The sequence below is a fragment of the Tupaia chinensis genome, unplaced genomic scaffold, assembly GCF_000334495.1.
Source record: "Tupaia chinensis unplaced genomic scaffold, TupChi_1.0 Scaffold000606_1, whole genome shotgun sequence".
Classification (NCBI taxonomy): Eukaryota; Metazoa; Chordata; class Mammalia; order Scandentia; family Tupaiidae; genus Tupaia; species Tupaia belangeri.
Genome location: NW_006160124.1, coordinates 2,637,058 through 2,659,376, shown reverse-complemented (window position 1 = coordinate 2,659,376; position 22,319 = coordinate 2,637,058). Strand labels below are relative to the sequence as shown.

The 22,319-nt window shown below is 36.4% G+C and overlaps 1 protein-coding gene across 1 annotated transcript in view; it reads right to left on the bottom strand.

Moving 5' to 3' along the window:
- SEMA3D (semaphorin 3D) overlaps positions 1–22,319 on the bottom strand; it is a 228,733-nt gene that overhangs the window by 48,634 nt on the left and 157,780 nt on the right. Inside the window, exon 8 of the mRNA XM_006158746.3 lies at positions 17,463–17,605. Within this exon, the coding sequence (XP_006158808.2) occupies positions 17,463–17,605 (143 nt within the window). The remainder of the gene's footprint in view (positions 1–17,462; positions 17,606–22,319) is intronic.

Here is a 22,319-nt window from a genome sequence, read left to right as displayed (position 1 = left end):
CACTGATAAAATAGAATTCATTTCTTAAAATATGGTTATGTTGATGATTAAATTAAAATTTGTGTAAAGTGGTTACCATAGTGCTAGCACTGATTTGTTTCTTATTTATATGATTGAGAAAAATATTTGCATCCTTTAAAAATATGGCTCTGTAACAACTCAGTCTTCAACTTAGTCTTCTAAATCTTCTCCACTATTAAGTAAATGTCAAGGCAACATAAACATATGCAGAACAGCATATATATATAAATAATTTTTAAAATATTAGTCTATAGTTTCTCTAATTTATTTTTACTCTGAAATATTTTCATTCTGTCTTTGTTTTATTTTGTTTTGTTTTAAGAGATTAATGCTATAGATTTTTTTACTCTGAAATATTTTCATTCTGTCTTTTTGTTTTATTTTGTTTAGTTTTAAGAGATTATTGCTATAGACCATGTGCACTCTTCAGAGAGACAGAAAGCGAGAAATCACCCCCTGGGAGGATGGCCACACCATAGTCTCTTCTCTGGTCTCCTCTTGGGGTTTTGGGTATACACACATGCATGCACACGTGCCCGGTGTGAATTTTAAGTCACCAGGTCTGAGACACAAACCACGGTCGACTATGTGGGAGTCCAGCAATGTAACCATTATGCTATCTGCTGGTTCTGAAATATTTTATTAAAGATGTTCTTTAAACATTTGGAAAAAAAAAAACCTTAAAATTAATTAAATGGAGTAATCAGTATTATTCTATTCAGTAATTCATCTTAAAAAATAATTTTCTTTTTTTTTTAATTAATATGTCCCTGGAAACACAAGTGTGGCTTTTATATTTGTTTGACTCAACTAGCTTTGCTATACTTAGAACATATTGAATAAAACTGATTCATGAATAAACACATTAAATACCTAAGTTTTATTTTTTTTTTTAAAGGTTTTAGTCATAGGTTGGGTGTGCTCACTGGAGAGACAGAGGGTGACGGTGAGAGGGAAAGTGAGAAATCACCCTCCAGGAAATGGTCACATGCAATCCTTTCTCCTCCATTGTCCTCTTGTGATTTTGCACACAAACACCCTCCTACACACACACATGTGACATCAGATCTGGAACTCACATTGTAGCCCAGAATCTTTATTCACCACATCATCTGAGGTCCCACTAATTTTTACTTTCAAAAATTACTTTTGGAGTGAGTTTTTCCATTTGCTTATTCACATTTAAATATAAATGATATAAAGCCTCTTATCCTTTAATCTGCTTATGTTCTGTAAAGTTAATACAAATTTAACTGCCAAGTGTCAAGCCTGACTATCTAGAAACTATCTTCTCCATGCTTCTTTTATCTCTGAAATCAAACTCTATTAGAGGGAAAAACATCTAAATGACCACTCCATTCAGGAGAAATCAGTCATATAAATATTTGCTCTTCTTAAAGAAAAGAGGAGGGAGAGAGAACAGAAGAGTATAGACCATAGGCATCTTCACAGACTTAGCGCTAACACCAACGGCATTCCCAGTGTACATAGCACCCCAGTGAATCATTTTACATTTCTCAGTTTAAAAACTATATTTTTTAGTAATAGCCCTGTAAGAACAAGTAGTAATTATTATTTATTTTTTTCTTTTGGTTTATAGCAAACAGCAATTAGAAAAAATAATTTTGACATTTAAGGGTGTTAATTCAATAAGATATTTCATATGAGCTAAAAGAATTACACTGAATTAACAAAATAGACTCTACAGTTTACATTGTCTCAGAATTTTAAATTTTAAATTTTAAATGACTCCAAATCATTATGGATGTATCCTGGGAATACGTGTGTAGCTGAGTGTCTGTGTGCTGAGGCTCACGCGTGTCCATGAATGTCCATAATGCATGACAGAAACACAATGGTGTCTCAGCAATTGTTTATAACCTAGAGCAAAAAAAGACTCTTCTAGCAGCTGTATTTTACAACTGCTGGCACATGGCAATAAAAAAAAAAACACAGTAACTTTTGGTTGATTTTCTAATAGTTTTTAATCTCACTAGAAAATATGTCTCTTAATCCTTTCACTCAGCACCTACTCCAGATACATCATGAACACTCTGCCTATCAGGTGTTCAATAAATACGTGTTGAATAGTTAATGAATAGCTAAAAATACAAGATAAAATTGATAAAAGTCTTTAGAAAGTATAAACAACAAGCCAAAAGGTTTTCATTTCCTCCGAAAGGTTTTTAGTATTAAAATTGGAAAATGAGGAGCAGCTTCACTGAAGAGTTAGATTTCGTGCTGAGTCTTTTTTTTTTTTTCTTGAGAGCTTTTTGTTATAGGGTGTGTGCGCTCACCAGAAAGACAGAGAGAGACAGAGACAAAAAGCAAGAAATCACCCCCCAGGGGAGATGGCCATGCCACAATCCCTTCTCTTCCATTCTCCTCTCGGGATCTTGGGAACGCACGCACACGAGCCCAGCTTGAGTTTAAACCACCGGGTCCAGGACTCAAACCGTGGTCCACTACATGGGAGTCCAGCCCCCTAGCCATTATGCTAACTGCTGATCCCTAGTGCTGAGTCTTTACAATCCATGGATGGAGTCAACCTACGTATACAGGGATCGGATCAGGAAATTCTCTGGTTCTGGAAAACTAAGGGAAAGAATTACAGGTGCAACAATCTAGAACATATAGGGAGGAGGGACAAATATGGTTTATATGAAGAAAGAGATTGGGGAACCAGCAGTTGGTGTAATGACTATGTCGCTGAACTCCCATGTAGCCGATCGCAGTTCGAGTACCGGACCTGGTGGCTTAAACTCATGTTGGGTGCGTGTGCCTGCATGCCCAAGATCCCGAGAGGAGAATGGAGGAGAAGGGATTGCAGTGTGGCCATCTCCCCTGGGGGGTGATTTCTCACTTTCTATCTCTCTGTCTCTCTCTGTCTTTCTGGCGAGCGCACATGCCCTATAGCAAAAACCTCTCAAAAAAAAGTAAATAAAGAGAATGGGGCCAGAGAGTGCTGTGGTGGTGAAGACGCTACATTTCCACATGGCCAACAGTGGTCTGAGTCCTAGACCCAAAGGCTTAAAATCACATGGGTCTTGTGTGCATGTGTGCACAAAATCACAAGAGAATGGAGGAGAGGGTATTGCAGTGTGTCCATCCTCCCTGGGGTGGGGAGGGGTCATGTCTCACTTTTTCTCTCTTGTTTCTCTCTGGGTGAGGGTATGTGCCCCATAGCAAAAATCTTAAATAAAAAAATAAATAAATAAATAAAAGAGAGAGGGAAGGTGAGGAGAGGGGAGGGAGGGATCAATTCAAATATGGAAATAAAATAGTGTAAAAGAAAATTAGGATGGGGTGGGCATGATGCAAGGTGGCGAAGGCACTGCATTCCCACATGGTCAAACACAGTCTGAGTACTGGATCTGGTGACTTGCTTTATCACTTTCTCTCCTCTCTCTCTTCTCTCTCTCGCCCTCGCTCTCTCCCTTTCTCTCTTTCTGGTAAGCACATGTGCCCTGTAGCTAAATTAATGATGATGATGATGATGATGATAAATAAAATTAAATAAATAATTACTTTAAAAAAAGAAAGAAAAAAAATTAAGATAAGACCAAGGAAAGATTTAGTGCCAGACCAGTGTCTATACATTTATATGTACCAAATGAAGAACTACTAAGAAAACAAGTAATTCACAAAGAAGTAAAATAATATTTTCTTTGAAAAAAACATGTAATATATTACCTAAACTGACCCTCTAGTACCAAGCATGTTTCTAATTGCTCTTACATTTTCATTTTGCATATGGTACTTCTATTATTTGAGAATCATTGTTCATAATAAAAATATTATTTCATCTAATAATTGGGTGATTTCAGTTATCTGAAGATGTGAAGGCAGATTTACCTAGCCATGACATTATTAAGGCAGATATCCTTAGAGGAATTTATAAATATAAATCTAGATGTTGGGGCCTACAGTTAGCGTAATGGTTATGTCGCTGGACTCCCATGTAGTTGACCGCGGTTTGCGTCCCGGACCCGGTGGCTTAAAACTCACACTGGGCACGTGTGCGTGTGTGCCCAAGATCCCAAGAGGAGAGTGTAGGAGAAGGGATTGCGGCGTGGCCATTCCCCCTGGAGGGTGATTTCTTGCTTTCTGTCTCTCTCTCTCTGTTTGGTGAGCGCATGCTCCCTGTAGCAAATAAACCTCTCCAAAAAAAGAAAAAAAATCTAGATGTTAACCTGAATGGGCAAACATATTGGTATTTCTTCCTGATGTAGTGATTCATTGTGTTCCCACAATCTACAGCTGGCTGGTGCTGAGGGCGAATCACAGCATCAGGAGCCTGTGGAGGATGCTGTCTCTCTGTCTCTTTCTATCTCTCTGTCTCCTTCACTCATAGAAGTAGTAAATAGGAAAACTTTAAAAACTACATAAAATAGATTATATACCATCTTTCTCATGACCCTTGTGTTATACTTTATTAGAATAACATATTCAGTCTTCAGATGAATTTTTTTAGTATATCCCTACGTGTGCTATGCAGAGCATAGTAAAACTTTTTTCATTTTAATGCATTCTTATGTGTTTATGTTTATGGTAGTTATTACATCTTCCTTGCCTACACAGTGTCTGTTCATTTTTTTTTTTTTGGAGAGGTTTTCGCTATAGGGTGTGTGTGCTCATCAGACAGACAGAGAGAGACATAGAGACAGAAAGAGAGAAATCACCCCCCCAGGGGGGATGGTCACGCCGCAATCCCTTCTCCTCCATTCTTCTCTCGGGGTCTTGGGCACGCACGCACACGCACCCGGCGTGAGTTTTAAGGCACCGGGTCCGGGACATGAACCGCGGTCGACTACGTGTGAGTCCAGCTACATAGCCATTACGCTAACTGCTGGTTCCCAGTGTCTGTACATTTTAAAAAGATAGCGACGACAAGTACTGAAAAAGTGTTACATTTTAAAAAGATAGCGACGACACGTACTGAAAAACAGTGTTGATTCACTGTACCTAGAGACATATAGCAACAATCATAAAAACAATCTCAGGAACTGGTTTACTGCTTTACCCCTATCACAGAGGAGATGTTCAACTTACTTTGCTAAGAGAACAAATCTTTAGAATAGTTTCTCAATGATATTTCTTGAACAGGTATCTACCACTGCTTCTTCATGAAAATGAACTTGTATATTCCCTTGTATGTATTGCATTCCGTGAAAGTGACATCAAATGCCCATTTTCAAAGATTTCTCTCCTTTCTTAATGATCACTCATATTTCGATGTAATTGTGAGAAAATTTCAACTATTCTACTAGGTCCAGATTTGCTTAGTAGAAACGGATTTACACTGTACCTGCTCTTTTCGTCACTTGACAAATAGAAATTGCGATCCTTTGAGCAAAATAATCTTTAAGTGCTTTATCCTACCCATCCAGCAGCCTTCCCCAGAGTCCCTTAAGGTATAAAAAGATAAAAATAAATAAATAAATAAAATTCAGGTCAAAGATGAAAGCCACCTGCTGTCAGCAGGGAACCAAGTTTCTGGGATAAGAGCTTTCAGGAATGGATTATAAGCATTTAATGACTGGATAGTAACTCTTCCAGACATCCAGAAGCATGACCTGGGAAGGCAAAGTTCAGTTCACAAGCGTTGTATTTCTCCTGTAGGGAAGTGTCCGTCCCTGACTTTGTTGACCAGCTCTCAGTCCTTGGATTTGTTTGCAAATCCTCCCAATCCCCTCTGAGAACTTTAAGTTCAGAAGAGGGCTAAAAAGGAGGTAACCACTTTTGTACTAATTGTCACCTCCCTGCTTATTTTTGTTGAAGTTCTAAAGAATACAACCGTCTCACCAACACAATAGATTTATTGTTGAGATGTCAGAATCAGCAGCTCACAGCCAACAGTCACTTCTATGCATCTCCACTCTATTTGTCATGGCCTCTCTGTGGCCACCTTTGCACAAAGATGCAGATGAAAGTTAACAAAGAAATGAAATGTAAACAAGACTGGTCACATGTGTTCAGTCTGCGTCTGCGTGGTGAGTACACAGGGTGCCTGTTTCCTTTTACTCTGTAGCTTTTTATATGTTTGAAATATTTCTTAATTTCAAACTGGTTCATAAAAAGAGAAAAGAAAGGCCTGAAAGACAATGATGCGATTTTTGTTTTTTTTCAGCAGCTTTAAAATTTAATACTTCTTTTTCATTTGACTGTATAGTAGGAATTACTATGACCTCCTAGTCAGAGTGTCTTCTAATAGGTCCATCAATTATAAGACAGGCTAATGGATTACATTTCCCTTCTGCTGTCCCAGAAAACTCAAGTCCTTATAAATCTTACAAAGACAGGTAGAGTAGCTAGAAGCTGTCACACATGAACTTTTATTGAGTGCGTCTTTTGAACTTTGGGTCATTATGCTGGGCTTGTCTGTTAAACATAATTTTATCTATATACAGCCTTCTCTTTGAGAATCTTTCAGCACTTTATAAATATTGCCATTTTTACCTACGTATTGGGAAAGTGAAGCTCTTAGGAAATGTAATTGACTTCCTGCTCCCATTCTCTTAAATCCTGTATATTTTATTAAAAATCAATGAAATAACTAGACATCTGAGAACATCATGTACTCTATTAAAATACTGATGTACGTTCAGAGATTTGTAACCACATTCACAGTTTAAGTTGAAGAACGCCAGGTTTTTTAAATCAATAGACACTGGAGAAAGATAAGCCTTAAGAATGTTTTTCTTTTTAAAAAAGTAAAAACGCTTGATGCTTGAGTCTTTTTTACTTAAAATATTTTTTACTTAAAATTTTATTCATTTCTCTAACGCCTTTCTCTGTATCTTTGTGTAGACAAGAGAATGGAATTCTCTGGAACACTTTGGAAACTATATTTTCTGTATCTTTTCTCTTCCCAATTCTACCTACTAGCACCATTTGTTCTCAGAGATTTGAGCTTGAATGAATACTGTTCACCTTCCCTTAAGGTGTGATGGAAATAAAACAGTATTATCAACCAGTAAACCAGGAAAATATATTGTATCACTGCTTGTGAAGCAAACACACAGGCTTTCTACGGACTGCTTTTACAAATTTGACAATAAGATTAAGGAAATTTTGTACTTTTGCGTTTTTCTTGTCTAATACCTGTTACAGTCCCATATCAATATATCATATTCTTTATGTCTCTCACAATAAAAGCGGCACCTGGCAGGTTTTAAATAGCCTTCTGTTGGGACATGCCATCAAATGTCCTAAAGACTCATTTCCACCAAATAATATCGAAGTAATCTCACAGTTGCCCAATCTACTTCTCCCTAGACTGCCTCAATCATCACTTATTTCTGGGGACAGATTTTAGAAGTTTCTTTGAAAAACCTAATATAAATGGTTGGCATGGGACGTGGCCCCCAGTGATGGAGCAGTAAGACCTCTCTGCAATGCTGGGGCCACATGGAAGTTCCAGGTTCACATCCCAAAGCATCCTTTGCACATGCCAAGCACATACTTGTCTGTTCTCTGTGCTTGCTGAGACTGGGAGTGGATCACAGTTCAGGGTGGTGCCTGTCTCTCTTGTTTCTCAAGGAGAAAATAAACACATTTTTGTTTTTTAAAAAAGATAGTGAAGTTATACTATTAAATCGAATAAGCCCATGAGTCTTTTTCACAGTGTGATGTAGCAAGGGTTCATGTAACTGGTTTATTAGGATAAAAAGAAAAAAGTTCTTACTAGTAAAAAATAAAATGTAAGCAAAACATAACTATAATACATAGGAATCAAGAAGAAGATGGTCGTGGGACCAACAGTTAGCGTAATGGCTATGTTGCTGGACTCCCATGTAGTCGACTGCGGTTCGAGTCCCGGACACGGTGACTTAAAACTCACGCCGGGTGCGTGTGCATGTGTGCCCAAGATCCTGAGAGGAAAATGGAGGAGAAGGGATTGCAGCATGGCCATTCTCCCTGGGGGGTGATTTCTTGCTTTCTGTCTCTCTATCTCGGTCTGTCTGGCGAGTACATGTGCCCTATAGCAAAAACCTCTCAAAAAAAAAGGTGGTCATGTGGTCATGAGTTGTTTAATTATTTACACAATGGTGTTAACAGGTGTCATAGTGGTTAAGGAACTGGACTCCCACATAGTTAACCAAGGTTTGAGTCCCAGACCTAGCAGCCTGAAATTCACCCCGGGTGCTTGTGTGTGTGTGTGTGTGTGTGTGTGTGTGTGTATGTGCCCAAAATATCAAGAGGAGAAAGCAGCAGAAGGAATTGCAATATGGCCATCCCCCCAGGGGGTGATTTCTTTCTTTTTTTCTGTTCTGTCTCTCCAGCAAGCATATGCACCCTATAGCAAAAATCTAAATAAATAAATAGATAGATAGATAAATTCTTCACATAACACCATACTTGGCAATCAACTCAGGTAAGTTGTAAAATTAAATGTAGATAGGGAACCAGCAGTTAGCGTAATGGCTATGTCACTGGACTCCCATGTAGTCGACTGCGGTTCACGTCCTAGACCTGGTGGCTTAAAACTCACACCGGGCACGTGTGCCTGCGTGCCCAAGATCCCAGAGGAGAATGGAGGAGAAGGGACTGCAGCGTGACCATCCCCCCTGGGGGGTGATTTCTCGCTTTCTGTCTCTATGTCTCTCTCTGTCTGTCTGGCGAGTGCATGCGCCCTATAGCGAAAAAACCTCTCAAAAAAATAGTAACACTAAATGTAGATAGAACTATTTAGCATATAGAAGCATGTATTATATAGAAACAGACACCTCTTCAATTTTCTTGAGAAACTGAAGTTGTAATAAGCATGAGAACTTTATAGGCTTCTTTTTACTTTTTGAGAATAATATCTATTAGACTTGCTTTTCATTGTCTTCAAAGGCTATGGTGCCTTTTCTGATACTGGGGAATCTAACTTGAATTCCAGACTGCTTTAACAGCCAAGGGAGTAGTGTTTTATTTCACCAGGACCTTAGTAGTAGAGGAAACAAAAATCCACCAAGCCAAACATTTCAGACAAAAGGGAGAAAAGAAGAAAAATGAACAAACAAAAAAACCTTTATGGCAGGTATTGAAAACAATCATTTTCTGAGAGAGAATTCTATGCAAGCTTTCAAGGCAAATATTATTTTTTTCCCTTAAAAAGCTCTACCGTTTAACTATGACTGTTATTTGCCATTGGAGAACGACAAAGCAAATAGAAACAGGGAACATGTTTTTCTAACTACTTCAAAAATTAGTGAAGGTTATTAGAAATGCAGGACTTGGGAAATACACTATGCTAAAGTTTCTAAGAGTTAGTAGATTGAATTAGGTAAATCTAGGCATGTTAAACAGTCTTTTCAGGTAGGGTCAGAGCTAATTACATTAGAAAAGGAAAAAAAAGAAAGAAAAGAGAAAAAGAAAGAAAAGGAAAAAAGAAAAAAAGGAAAAAAAAAGAAAAGAGAAGAGAAGAGAAGAGAAGAGGAGAAAAGAAAAACGTTCCGGCAACAGCATAAATCCCTTCCTAGGAATTTCTCAGACAGGAAAACAGATGGAAGTGAGGCAAAAGCACATCTGTAACTCGTGGACACTAAATCTCTCATTTAGGTTGTAAGCGAAATGCTGAAAGTAAGCACAAAAACCACAGCTCGGCAGAGATCAATAAATACGGAAAGTGTCATCAGCCTAAAAACACAAATCTTCAAAGGCAGCAATTGTCCTAGTACACCCATATATCAGAATAGACAATGACTGCCGAATCGAAGCAAAGGGCTATTAATGAGACCCCCAGGCAAGTTATGTGAAAGGGCCATCCAATCTGAATTCCTGGCACAGACAAAAGGAAATACTGCAAAACAAAAAAAGAGAGCTGGCATAACCTACAGCTGGAATCTGGAGTGGGCTAGCATAAGTAAGCTAATGGACAAGGCTTCCAAAAATGAATAGCATCCAGAAGTAATGCAAAACAGCCTTGAGGTGGAAAGTTGCTAGCAAGCCTCTCTGAAGCAACTGGTATTTTCACACATTAATTGACAGAGTATTACACACACACACACACACACACACACACACAAACCCCTCACACACAGGAATAAACATCATGCAGATAGCGTCTAAATAATGAGACCCAAAACTATCAATTGCAAAGTAAACAGACATAAATCTTTTCAGAGGATGTCTTTCGCCTCTTCAGTCAGCATCTAAAATGTCACCATGAAGATCTGTGCAATTTACCCTCTATGAGAACAGTTCTACAGAGAGTAAGTTATACCATTTAGTAGTTGAAAATATTGGCTGTTCAGCAGAATCAAACAATTATAAAGCTTGACAAGGGCTTTAGAAATCATTCGAGGCTAAGCACCATCTGAAAAGTGTGCGTAGGTAGTTTGACTGGAAAGTGTTATCGCTATTGAAACATAACTCATTAGAAAATGTGCTTTGCCATGTTCATTGATAGACATATTCTATTTGAAAGAGATTCTTTGGATTAAGGTACTTATCCTCCTGTCATTGTGTCATTGATCTATATTGCCATGTGAAATTATTTCTTCTTCTTCTCTTTCTTTTTTTGGTTGTTGCCAGAGAAGACATGTGCTCGACAAAAAGAAAAGGACAGAAAAAAACGGAGGAGAGAAAGCCCCTCTCTCTCCATGGGGAATGGTCATACTACAATCCCTTCTCATTTGTCTCTCCCTGCCCTCAAAATATTGGGCATACACATGAGCATGGAGTGTTTCTCAAGTCACCAAGTGTGAGACTCGCACCATGTGGTCAGTCAAGTGAATCCAGCTCCGTTAGCCTCCAGGCCAAGAAACCTTTCCTAAGTCAGGTCAAGAAGCCAGCCCTAAGACAGTTTCTATAGTTTTTAGTGTCCCTTATCCACAACTTTGGTCAAAATTAGCACTGTTCAAATTGTTTAATCATTTTTCACTAGAAATGGGTCTAAATTATATTGACTATATTCAGAAATAAGATCCATCCTCAAGTCCAAAGATTAGGTCAAAGAAATAACAGCAATTTCAACATTCAAATCTAATAAAATATTATCTTTTCTCAAGAACATTTGGTGATAAACCTGTCTCTGATCTCCTAATACACAGAGACTCTCAGTGTCACTGATACTAGCTTCTTGCACTCTAAACCACTATGCTACTTGTTTGTCCCCCTAACTTCTTCCACACTTAAGCACAGCAGTTTATTTGGGTTCAGAATTGTGTATGTATTTTTTAAAGAGAGATTTTTGCTATAGGGAGCATGTGTTCACCAGAGAGACAGAGAAAAAGAAATCACCCAGAGGGTGATTTCTAAAGCTTTTGTCAAGCTTTATAATTGTTTGATTATTGGGCCATGCTGCAATTCCTTCTCCTCTAGTCTTCTTTCAGGGATTTTGGGCATGCACGCACATATGCCCAGCATGAGTTTCATGTCACCAGGTCCAGGACTGGAACCATGGTCAGCCATGTGGGAGTCCAACAGTTTAATCACTACTCCAACTGCTGGTCCTAAAAGTGTGTATATATTATATGCACACAAACACGTGTTATTTTTAACATTTTACTTAAGATAGTTTTTTGCTTGCACATACTCTCCAGAGACAGAGCGAAACAGAGAGAAAATGAAAAAACACTCCTCCCCAGGGGGGATGGCCATATTATAATCCCTTCTTCTTCATTCTCCTCTCAGGATTTTGGGCAAACATGCACACACACCTAGTGTGAGTTTCAAGTCGCCAGGTCAGGGACTTGAACCATGTTCAACCACATGGGAGTCTGGCACCTTAACTATCATGCCACCTACTGACTCTATTTTTGGTATTTTAATGACTGTAGTATCATCAGGTATTCACATTGTTTATACGTCAGTCTCTTATTATAGATTGTTACATGCTTTAAAATATGTTTAAGTCACTTTCTCACTATCTGTCACATCCAAATTCATTTAAGCCTTACATTTGCTTGGTAAGATAGTCATGGACGAGGTAAGCATCCTTATTTTCTGGTTTAAAAAACTGTGATAGCAAGAAGTAGAGCGGGACATGCAAGCTGAATGCTTGTATCATTTAGGCAAAGGTCATGGATGATATTATTATTGTCACATCTAAACCTGGGTTTAGTCACAATCTTATTCAACTTTTGTTTGATGTTTAACATTACTGACAACTTTCTTCTTGAAACTTTTTCCTTGATTTCTGACAAAACTTACATTCATTTCTACTGGCTTGATGGAAAAGTCATGACTCATTTTTGCATATAAAAACATAGAAAACTATGTCATGACTTTTCCAACCACCCAATACATCTGGATTTTAAACCATCTCTTTTCAATTGCCTTTCCAGACACTCTTCTCTGCTCTTTCTTAAAGGTTATTTTTCCCCAAGGTTCTTTCCTTGCCTTTATGCCTTGGACTACAAATCTTCCTGAGCAATTTCAAATATATCATGAATTGAAAAAGCAATATATTGGTGACTTCCTAATTCATGAGTCCAGATAATCCAGAGTCTTGGGTTTATATTTTCAACTGGTTATTATGCCAGTATATCCCAAAGCCACACAAAATTTAATATATCCAAATATAAAATCTATACTCATAAGTTCTTTTTTGTGTTTCCCATCTCCTATTAGGATGTGTCTCTGTGCATTTTTCTAACCTGTGCCTTATCTTCTAGAAATAATTACCAAGAATATGGGAGAACATGTCTACAAGGTATATAATCAAAGTCTCTGGGACAGATTGGAACAGAAAATGCATTACACATTCCCTTTCTTCAGTCATACTATTATGTTTCAACACGAATAGCAACATGGCTACTATATTGAAGAGTAATAATATAGAACATGGTCATTATTATAGAAAGTCTTATCAAACAGTATTAGCCTCTACAAAGCAATTAATAAAAGAGTAGTAAGAACCTTAAGACTTTTTGGGAAATCTAAGCATAGGTACTCATTGATTTCAATGAGTTCAGGGGATTTGAAAAAGTTCATAGAAATTAGAATTTAAATACAGGTTCATTTTAAAACATTTTGAAATTTATGTATAGTGTTTTCATAATTCACACTTTCCATAAACATTTTAAAGATTCCCCTTATATCTCTTGAACTTACCCTTGTCTCTTTATTATTTAAAGTATTTTTTAATTATGATAAGGTACATGCATTCACATGTGAGAGAGAGAGAGAGAGGTAACACCCTCCCCATGGTCTGTCACATTAAGATACCCTTCCACCTGGCATCCAGCCCATTTGATATGGGCATTTGCCCTTGTCATACCCAGTGTGTTTTAGGCCGACGAGGCAAGAGATTCGAACTGAGGTTGCCACACAGGTATGGCTTCTCTTGAATACATTACTACTATGCCATAGAGCCAGACCCGTTATCTTTAGAGAAAGACCTAACAAGTCAAAAAATAATTCTCAATCCAGACACACTCTTCAAATGGCTGCTAAATATATGTACCTATCTTGTCACTTTTGTCTGAAGCACTTGTCATTGTCTACAATATAGAGTTCACACTTACTGACATGGAAACAAGACTTCTTCTCATATAATTTGCCACTCTTCTCTCAAAAGGCATTACTTCTTATACACACTCCTTGAATTATAGCTTTAACAAGATTTCACTGTTCCATGACCCAAATATACTCTGTCATGATGTTCCCTGAAATGTCTGTTCTCCATTCCCTTACATAATGTCCAGTTCCCCCACAGGAAAAAAATACAAAAACCATTTCTTTTTGGTCTTGTTAAGTGTCCTGATAGTGAACACAGCTGAATTCCACATGACCAACCGTAGTTTGAGTCCCAGACCTGGAACTTGAGAAATATTCTGGTGAGAGTGTGCACAGTGCTCAAAATTCTGAAAGCAGGAAAAGGAAAATAGGAAGGAATTATGAATGGCATGACCACTGTCATGGAAGATGCTTTCTTATCTTGTTCTTTCTATCTCTCTCTGGCAAGCGTACACACCCACTAGCAAGAACAGAATAAAAAACAACCAACCAAACAAATACTCTACATAGTTTTTACTTCTATGTTAGTAAAAAACTTTGTATAGTTAGTTAAATATAAGCAGTTTACTCTTAATTCTCTCCAACATACTGTCTTCTTTCTTAGATCTTTCATATAATGTTTCTGAACTTCACTGAAAGCTGAGAGTTCTCAGCTCCCACCTCTGTCATGTTATATTATGGTCACCTGTTTATGTCAACTATCCTCACTACATGAAGAGTTTTTAAAGAAAAGGAATAGTGGGTTATTATCCACACTAATTGCCTAATGTTGTGCATTTTACCCAGAAGTTATTTTATATTTATTGCTATGGTTGAAATAATAAAGTATAAAATAAAATAATGACTGGATGGGTTACAAAATTGAAAAGGTTCACCCTTGTTCACTAAATCATCCTTTAATTATTTTTGTATTATGTTTGTCGATTACCAAAACATCTGTCAAACATTTTATAGACCAATAAAACTTTTTTAAAGAATTATTTTATTTAAATTTATTTATTTATTTTTTAATTTGACTGGGGGACAGGGTGGGGGGTGTGGGAACTGAGAAAGCAGGCCAGGACTCAAACTGTGGCTGGCCATGTGGGAGTCCAACTCCCTTAACCACCATGCTACCTGCTGGTCCCCCAACAAGGCATTTTTAGTTTAGTTTGATTTAGTAGGTGAAGACATAGAGAGCTATTAAATTGTCAGCACATTTTCAATTTGCCAAAGTATTCAGTGAAAAATAAAAATAGGGCCAGATGGTAGCTCAGTATAATATAATGCTCTGCAAGTTTGGCCCACATGGGAAGGTTCTGAGTTCACATTCTGAGATGTCCATGAACATGCTGGGCACAAGTTTGCCCATGATCTCAGTTAGTTGAAGCTGGTGGTAGATCATGATTTGAAGAGTGTGTGATACCTCTCTTTCTCTGTCCCTCTCTTTACTTCTGCCTCTCTTGATTACAGAAGGAAAAAATAAACTTAAACAAATAGACAATGGGAAAAAATTAAAAACCTAAATATTTCTAAAAATGGACAATAAAAATACAATTGTGAAATAAATAGTATAGAGGACTTCTATGTTAGTAAAAACTTTGTATAGTTAGTTAAATATAAGCAGTTTACTCTTAATTCTCTCCAACACACTGTCTTCTTTCTTAGATCTTTGCTTATGTTGGTCAAACTCAATTCTGCTTCTGTTATTATTTATCAAAATTTTTAAAAAATTATTATAACAGTATTTTGGGGGTAAAAAAAGAAAAGGAATAATAATTTACAAACAGAGTCACAAGAATATGTTGTATGTAAAAATAATATATGATAGCAACAATGATACTGAAGCCCTATGATATTGTTAAATTTGTTTTAAAGAACATAACGTATGTTTTTTTAGAGTTCAAGTCATTTTTTAATGTCAGTAACATCTCAGCTTGGAAGTTCTCATTATTTTGCCTCAGTTTAAACCTAAATTATTAAGTAAAAGTTAGAATCATGAGCAGGGCATGTGCTATAATGAAGAAATTGCAGAGAAAAGCATTTAGAGCTAAATACTGTGAACATTTGACCAACAGGTTATATGTATATTGAGGAATTCTGAAGATGGTGTTTATGTAAAAAAGTGATTGAGTAAAGAGATACTCTAATGAGTGAAGAGCCTGTAATTTTTTTTTTAAGTTCATTCATCACAAGTCCTCATTGATATCACAATTTGTTAGCTTTTTAACCAAGAACAATAGCATGACAAAACCTTGCTGTGTGGTCTCAGACGTTTTTGTTGTGGGAAGACTCATCACAATTTTCCCTGCCTTTCTAGTTCTATAGGGGTTTATTCATAATTTAAATAAAATGTTCCATGGCAATGGCTTAAAGTCTAGATTACATAATTAGTATAGAAATTTACAAGTAGGGCAACTCAATTTTTCTTTGATCTATTTTTCCACCTCTAAGATCAACTTTTGAAATCTTTATACTGGGATTCAAAACATTACTTTATTATAAATTAACTTCTCTCAAATGGATGAGATCTATCAAGAAATAAGCATTGAACTGGCTCACAAAACATGCACTTACTTGTTATGTATGTTCATCAGAAAGTGACTCTTGAAATACACTTAAGTGATTGTAAATCCCGTATGACATATTTAACATAGCTCTTTTATACAAATAATGCCAATCTACAGAACAGCTTTGGAGGGTCAGGATACTGTTGCCACAAGCCATGGTTCAGTTCACTAACACACTATGACTACTTCAAGCAACAGCCATTCATCTCTAAGTAAGAGCCTTCAAGAGAAATTACTGTGAATTCTTAGACTCTGAAAGAATAAGGATGCTTTTAGAGACTCTGTCCCCTGGGGGTGAGGGGATCCATGGGAGACACCATTATTGGCTAGGACACTAGGTAAAGAATGATCTGGGCTCACAAGTTGGCCTTATTCAAAAGCCATGTTTTCATTAGCACTTTTAAGTGTAATGATGGTTTGTGTTTCTGTCCCTGGAAGTGTTCAAAAGCCTGAGGGTACAGATGGAAACAAAAAGTGATAGGCTCAGATGGACTACAATGGGTTTGTACAAGACCAAAGAAAGCTTCCCACTGAGAGTAAGTATTAATTTAACACTCTCTTCCGCTCTCAGTAACAGAGTTTATGCTGAAGGTGTTTGTTTATTTAAAATGTTATTTCAGTGGAGACAAATCCAAGTAAAGAGATATACAGATGATAGATAGATAGATAGATAGATGATAGATAGATAGAGAAATGGTCTAAAAATATTTAACATAGTTATGATATAACCATATTTTCATTTATTTGATCCATGTAAAATATATTTGCATATGTGATGCATGTTTTGATAAACAGAGAATATGGTTTTGTTAGTGCTTATATTAAGTGATTATGTTAAATTACAGTTTCAACGGTAAGATTACTTAATATTGCATAAACACATTTTAACCTCCTCAGATCAGGTCAGTGCACTTACCATGAATAGCAATGACTGGCAAAGCAACAGTCCATCAATAAAGGGGTAAGCTGTCAAAGAGGTATAACTCATACCAGGGCAACAGTGAGTGCTTTCCTTTTTCTTTATACTTTTGGCTCTCAAAAATTATATACGCAGCATTGGCCATCTGGTTAATTGGCAGATCCCACATTGCCCACTGTGGTTCCAATCCCTGCACAGCTGCTAGAAAATCATGTCAGGATCATGTAGATGCATTCCCAACAAATTCCAATGAGAAAGAGGAGTGAAGGAGAAGGAGTTGCAGCTCATCTACACCCCTTTTGGTGGTACTTCCCCTCTCTCTTTGTGTCTCTCTTCTCTCTCTCTCTCTCTGTTGAATGCATACATTCTCTGGCAATTAAAAAAAATTACACATGTATAATAGTACCAATGTATCCTATGACTTATAGAAAATACAACATTAACTTTTATCTAACATTGCATAATTTTAATTGTTTCACACATATACACATACACCTTAAGTATAAATAAATATTCCTTGCCTTACAAACTCTTCCAACTCGAGAAAGGATGGTCTTATCAGAAGTACTGCCTTCTTGAGATGACTCACGGAAGAAGAAATATATTTTATCATCATCTGGATTGTAGGTATCTGGTATGGGGAATGTTCCAATAAATTTTGCTCCTGTTTGAAAGAAAATAAACTATAAATTATAATACAGAAAACAATCAAGACATATAGTACTGGTGTTTTTTGTATGTCAAACAATTAGGGGCAGAATTTCTAAGAAAATAAAGGAAAAAGAAGAGAACCATGAGTCAAATGTGGAAAATGAGTCGTCTATAGAAATAAATATGATACAATGCAAAAACATATATCCACATTAGGAAAGTACTGAACAAGTTTTCTAGAAACTCAAGAGAACAGGTGAGGAGGAACACAGGGAACAGTATTGGCTTACATAGCTGTTAAAATTCTGCTCAATTGTTGATAAGTCCTTTCAAATCTGGAGATCCTGTGATTTTATGCTCTCTTTTTATATGATGACTGCTTTTAACCATAAAATATTTTATAAAGTTTAGGAAAAATTAAAAATATATCCAAAACTTTGACTTTCTATGATGTTCTTTGCTACATTTTGTGTAGTCATCTAAGGGGGAAAAAATAAAAACAGCCAGCAGTGTTTGGGTAAACTCTAGCACAGGCTTAGAGATCCTCTGGACACAGAGCAGGAGTGAATAAAATCTATAGAACTTGTAAATTTATAGATGACTAAATCCAATCCCTCCCCATTGGGTGAAAATCTCTAGAGTATGAGTACGTGCATATATGTGTGTGTGTGTGTGTGTGTATATATATATATACACAAAAGTAATTAAAACTCTATAGGAGATTCTTATAAACATCTAATCTAAGAGTCATTAACACAGATTCCCATTCTATTTATGGAAAAGAAGGTAGAGTTAGACTTGTTAACCATGGTCTATAATACAAATACGTAGACGGACTGAATAATAAACACAAATTCTTTTTTTAAATAATTATTTTATTAATATTTTATTGAACTTTATTTATTTAATTTTTATTTGAATTTGACAAGAGAGAGAGGAAAGAGAGAGAGAAAGAAGAGGGTGGAGTGAGAAAGCAAGCTGCCAGGTCCGGGACTTGAACCACGGTCAGTCATGTGGGAGTCCAGCATCCCAACCACCATGCCACCTGCCGGCCCCAACAAATACAAATTCTTAAATAATTACAATAGGACAAAAAGAAATGAAACTGAAATCATACGCAAATTTTAGGAGTATCATTAGCTTCCTTTATCTGACAAATACATGAGCTTTCTAAAAGTGGACACTCCATGACTAGAATGCATTCTAGCACTTACATACAATTTAACTAGTAGTTTCATATGTAGCATAATGATACTTGTAATGTTAGTGTCCTATCAGATATAATATATATCCTATAATGATTGAGTTAAATTTATAGCTTAAAAAAAGTATTGTAGTAAAAAGTCTGGAGAGTTAGATACAAAGCTTTTCTCAACACTCAGATGAGAAGAATGGTTATGTGAGCAGATTGATCTTTACTTATTTATGGAATTCAACAAAAGAAACACAATTCTAAAACAGTAGAATGTTCAAGGTCTAAAAGGAGTACAGGGGACCAGCAGTTAGCATAATGGCTATATCACTGGATTCCCATGTAGTTGACCGCGGTTCGAGTCCCGGATCCGGTGGCTTAAACTCACGCCGGGCGCATAAGCATGAGTGCCTAAGATCCTGAGAGGAGAATGGAGGAGAAGGATTGCAGTGTGGTCATCCGTCCTGGGGGTTGATTTCTCGCTTTCGGACTCTCTGTCTCTCTCTGTCTGTCTGGAGAGCACACACACACCCTGTAGCAAAAACCTCTAAAAATAAATAAATAAATAAATAAATAAATAAATAAATAAATAAAAGGAGTACAGATAATGAAGAAAATCCATTGCATATTGATTGCATACTGCAGTACACAGGATTGCCCACTTTGTAAATAGAAAAACATCATCCAGTAGGTGCCAGGTATTGCCCTTAGAGATGGTTAAAAGAAAGCATAATATCTATCCATGTTTTAGGAATTTCAGTATGACATCAATAGGGAAAAATAATGTAGACATTTTTCCAAATGTTCTTATTATTTTTTATGATGGAAAGCATGTGCACATACAAAAGAAAGAGAAGAGACAGGGAGGGACAGAAAGAAACATTCATAATAGGTTCTTGTCACACCATCAACCCCCCCCCCTTTCCCAGGCTTTCAGCTCTTCAGAATCCTGGGTGCTAACACATGTGCTTGGCCACGTTTTCAGGCTGTCCTGAGGATGTGAGCCTGTGGTTGCCAAATGGATTCTGGACTGGCAGGGCACTTGGTTACTGCTGCACTACAGTTGCTGGACATATATATATATATAATTTAACTAATATATAACATCAATAGTCTTTTATTTCTTTTTTGTCACTGTTGATTTTATTGCATCTCTTAAAAGGTCATTCTGTTACAAGTACTGTAAGAAAGTTGTTTCGAAGGCAAATGGCAGAGGTTTTTAAGCCAAATGTTTATTATATGAAGAAATCCAATTATAAAAAAGTATCAAACAGTACTCTATTCTGTGATTTAAATAATAAGCATGCTTGTGAGTTAAAAATAAATACACGTTTCAAGAATATAGAGTTTGTCTCTTGCAGATTTTACTGAGGTCCTATCTTTGAACACTGATGTTAGTATTTTTTGATAGAACTCTTTCCTGACTTGCTGCCAAATTTGGGTAAAAATAGATACCATTTAATCAGAGCATAGTTGTTGAATTAAGCAATTTAAAATCATACCAATAGACACCTGGGCTTTATTATAGCACATTTCCCCCTTTGGCATTTGAAACATATGCCCTAATAGGGATGGAGTTTGAAATGGTGCACTTTCACAAATGAACTCCTAGCATGACACTAAGGGACATTGCCAAGTGAAAGGACAGAATCCATGTGGCCTGCAGTATGCATCACTTACATTTTATGCAGGAACTCTTTTCACCCAGATAAGCACACCTAACACCCAATTTAACAGGGAGTTTCTATCTTCCTTTTGGTTCTTCTTATATCTTTTTTCCTGTTATTTTTTGAAAAAAAAAATATCCTTTCATGTGGAAGGAGAATTTACAGGCAAAATAGCACCCCAAGAGAAACTTCAAATGAAAACTGCCTCCATATGTTAAAAATGAAAATTTAAAACAACAGTTCTCATCTATTCCAGAAAAGAAAACAAAAACATATGCATTGGAGGCATCCTTGTTTGTTTTCATCTTCCAAGTGGTCATACTTCTTAGCTTTATCCTAAAATTCTAACAGAAATTCAACTGCGTTTGAATAACCACCTTAAGGTATATCTATAGAACTCTTTCATGACACATTCTTAGATTAAGGCAATAAAGAAAAATATGAAATCATCCAAGTCTTCATCAAGAACTATCATAGCATTTTATTTCAGCATTTTTTTATCTTCTTGGAAAGATATTTAATAAGTGGCTTAGTAATTCAAGGATGGAATTAGAACTCATAATTCCTAAGTCTTTCTTTTTTTCCAGTTCTAAAATATTGAGGTTTGAATATCACACTTCTTAAGTCTTAAAACTGGATTAGATAGTCCTAGAGAAATTATGACAGTTTGCTGATCTCGCTTTAGTTAATGCCAAGTAGGACACAGAACACAATATGGTATATATACACATGTATTAAGGATTCTATACTTCCTGAGTGGCTTAGTGATAAAAATGGACTTATAAAGAATCACATGGCATCCGTTTTTAAAAGCTTAAGACTTTAGAATCTGTGCCTGACCAGTTAAAAACTCAATTGCAAATTTTATTTTGTGTTTCTCTTAATATAAATATAATATCATATTTGCAAGAGTTTAGTTAATCACAGACAAAAGTAGAAATTTAAACTGAAAATGAAAATAGAGAAAGTTCATTTAACACAAAATACTTGAGTTATCTCAGCAGAAATAAATAATAGACTGATATAATAATATATCAGATAAAAGAGATATTGAAATTGACCCATTATTTGAAATATCAATCACTTGTCAGTTTTTTCTACCCACCAGGTCTGGACTTGAACCACAGTCGACTGCGTGAGAGTCCAGCACCCAAAACCACCATGCCACCTGCCAGTCACCTGGCAACAATCTTATGAACCCAGTACTGAGTTTCACATATACATGCTATATCAAAGATAATTCAGAAGTATGTTGCATTATATAATTATAGGCTATTGTTTATATTTAATAAAGGATTATTTAAATTAGCCTTATTTAATGGAAATTTATACATTGATGAAAATATTTAATATTTGCACTATCCAATATGGTATTGCATAGCCCATCTGTCTATTGAGCACTTTAAACATGAATAGTGTGACTAAGCTACCAAATGTTTAATTCATGTCATTTTAATTAATTTAGATTTAAATAGCTACATATGATTAATGTCTACTGAACTGAGCAATGCAGTTTTAGATGAAGTAGACTGTGTTGGAAACAACTATGCTGTGGCAGGGATAGCAGAAACAGCCTTTATTTGTGGGCAAGCCTTCAGCACAGTGGTTAAGAGAGCCAGATCCCATAATGTCAACTGCAGTTCTAATCCTGGCACTGTCAGCTTGAAATACACATTGTGCATGTATGTGTGCGTGCCCCAAATCCAAACGAAATGGAGAAATGGAGGAGAAGTGATTGTAGCATGACCACACTCTACGGAAGGGGAAGGTGCTTTCTGTTCTTTACCTCTCCCACCATTTCTTGGTCTCTCTCTGCCAAGCGCAAACATCCTTTGGCAATTAAAAAAAAAAAAAAAAAAAAAACTGAT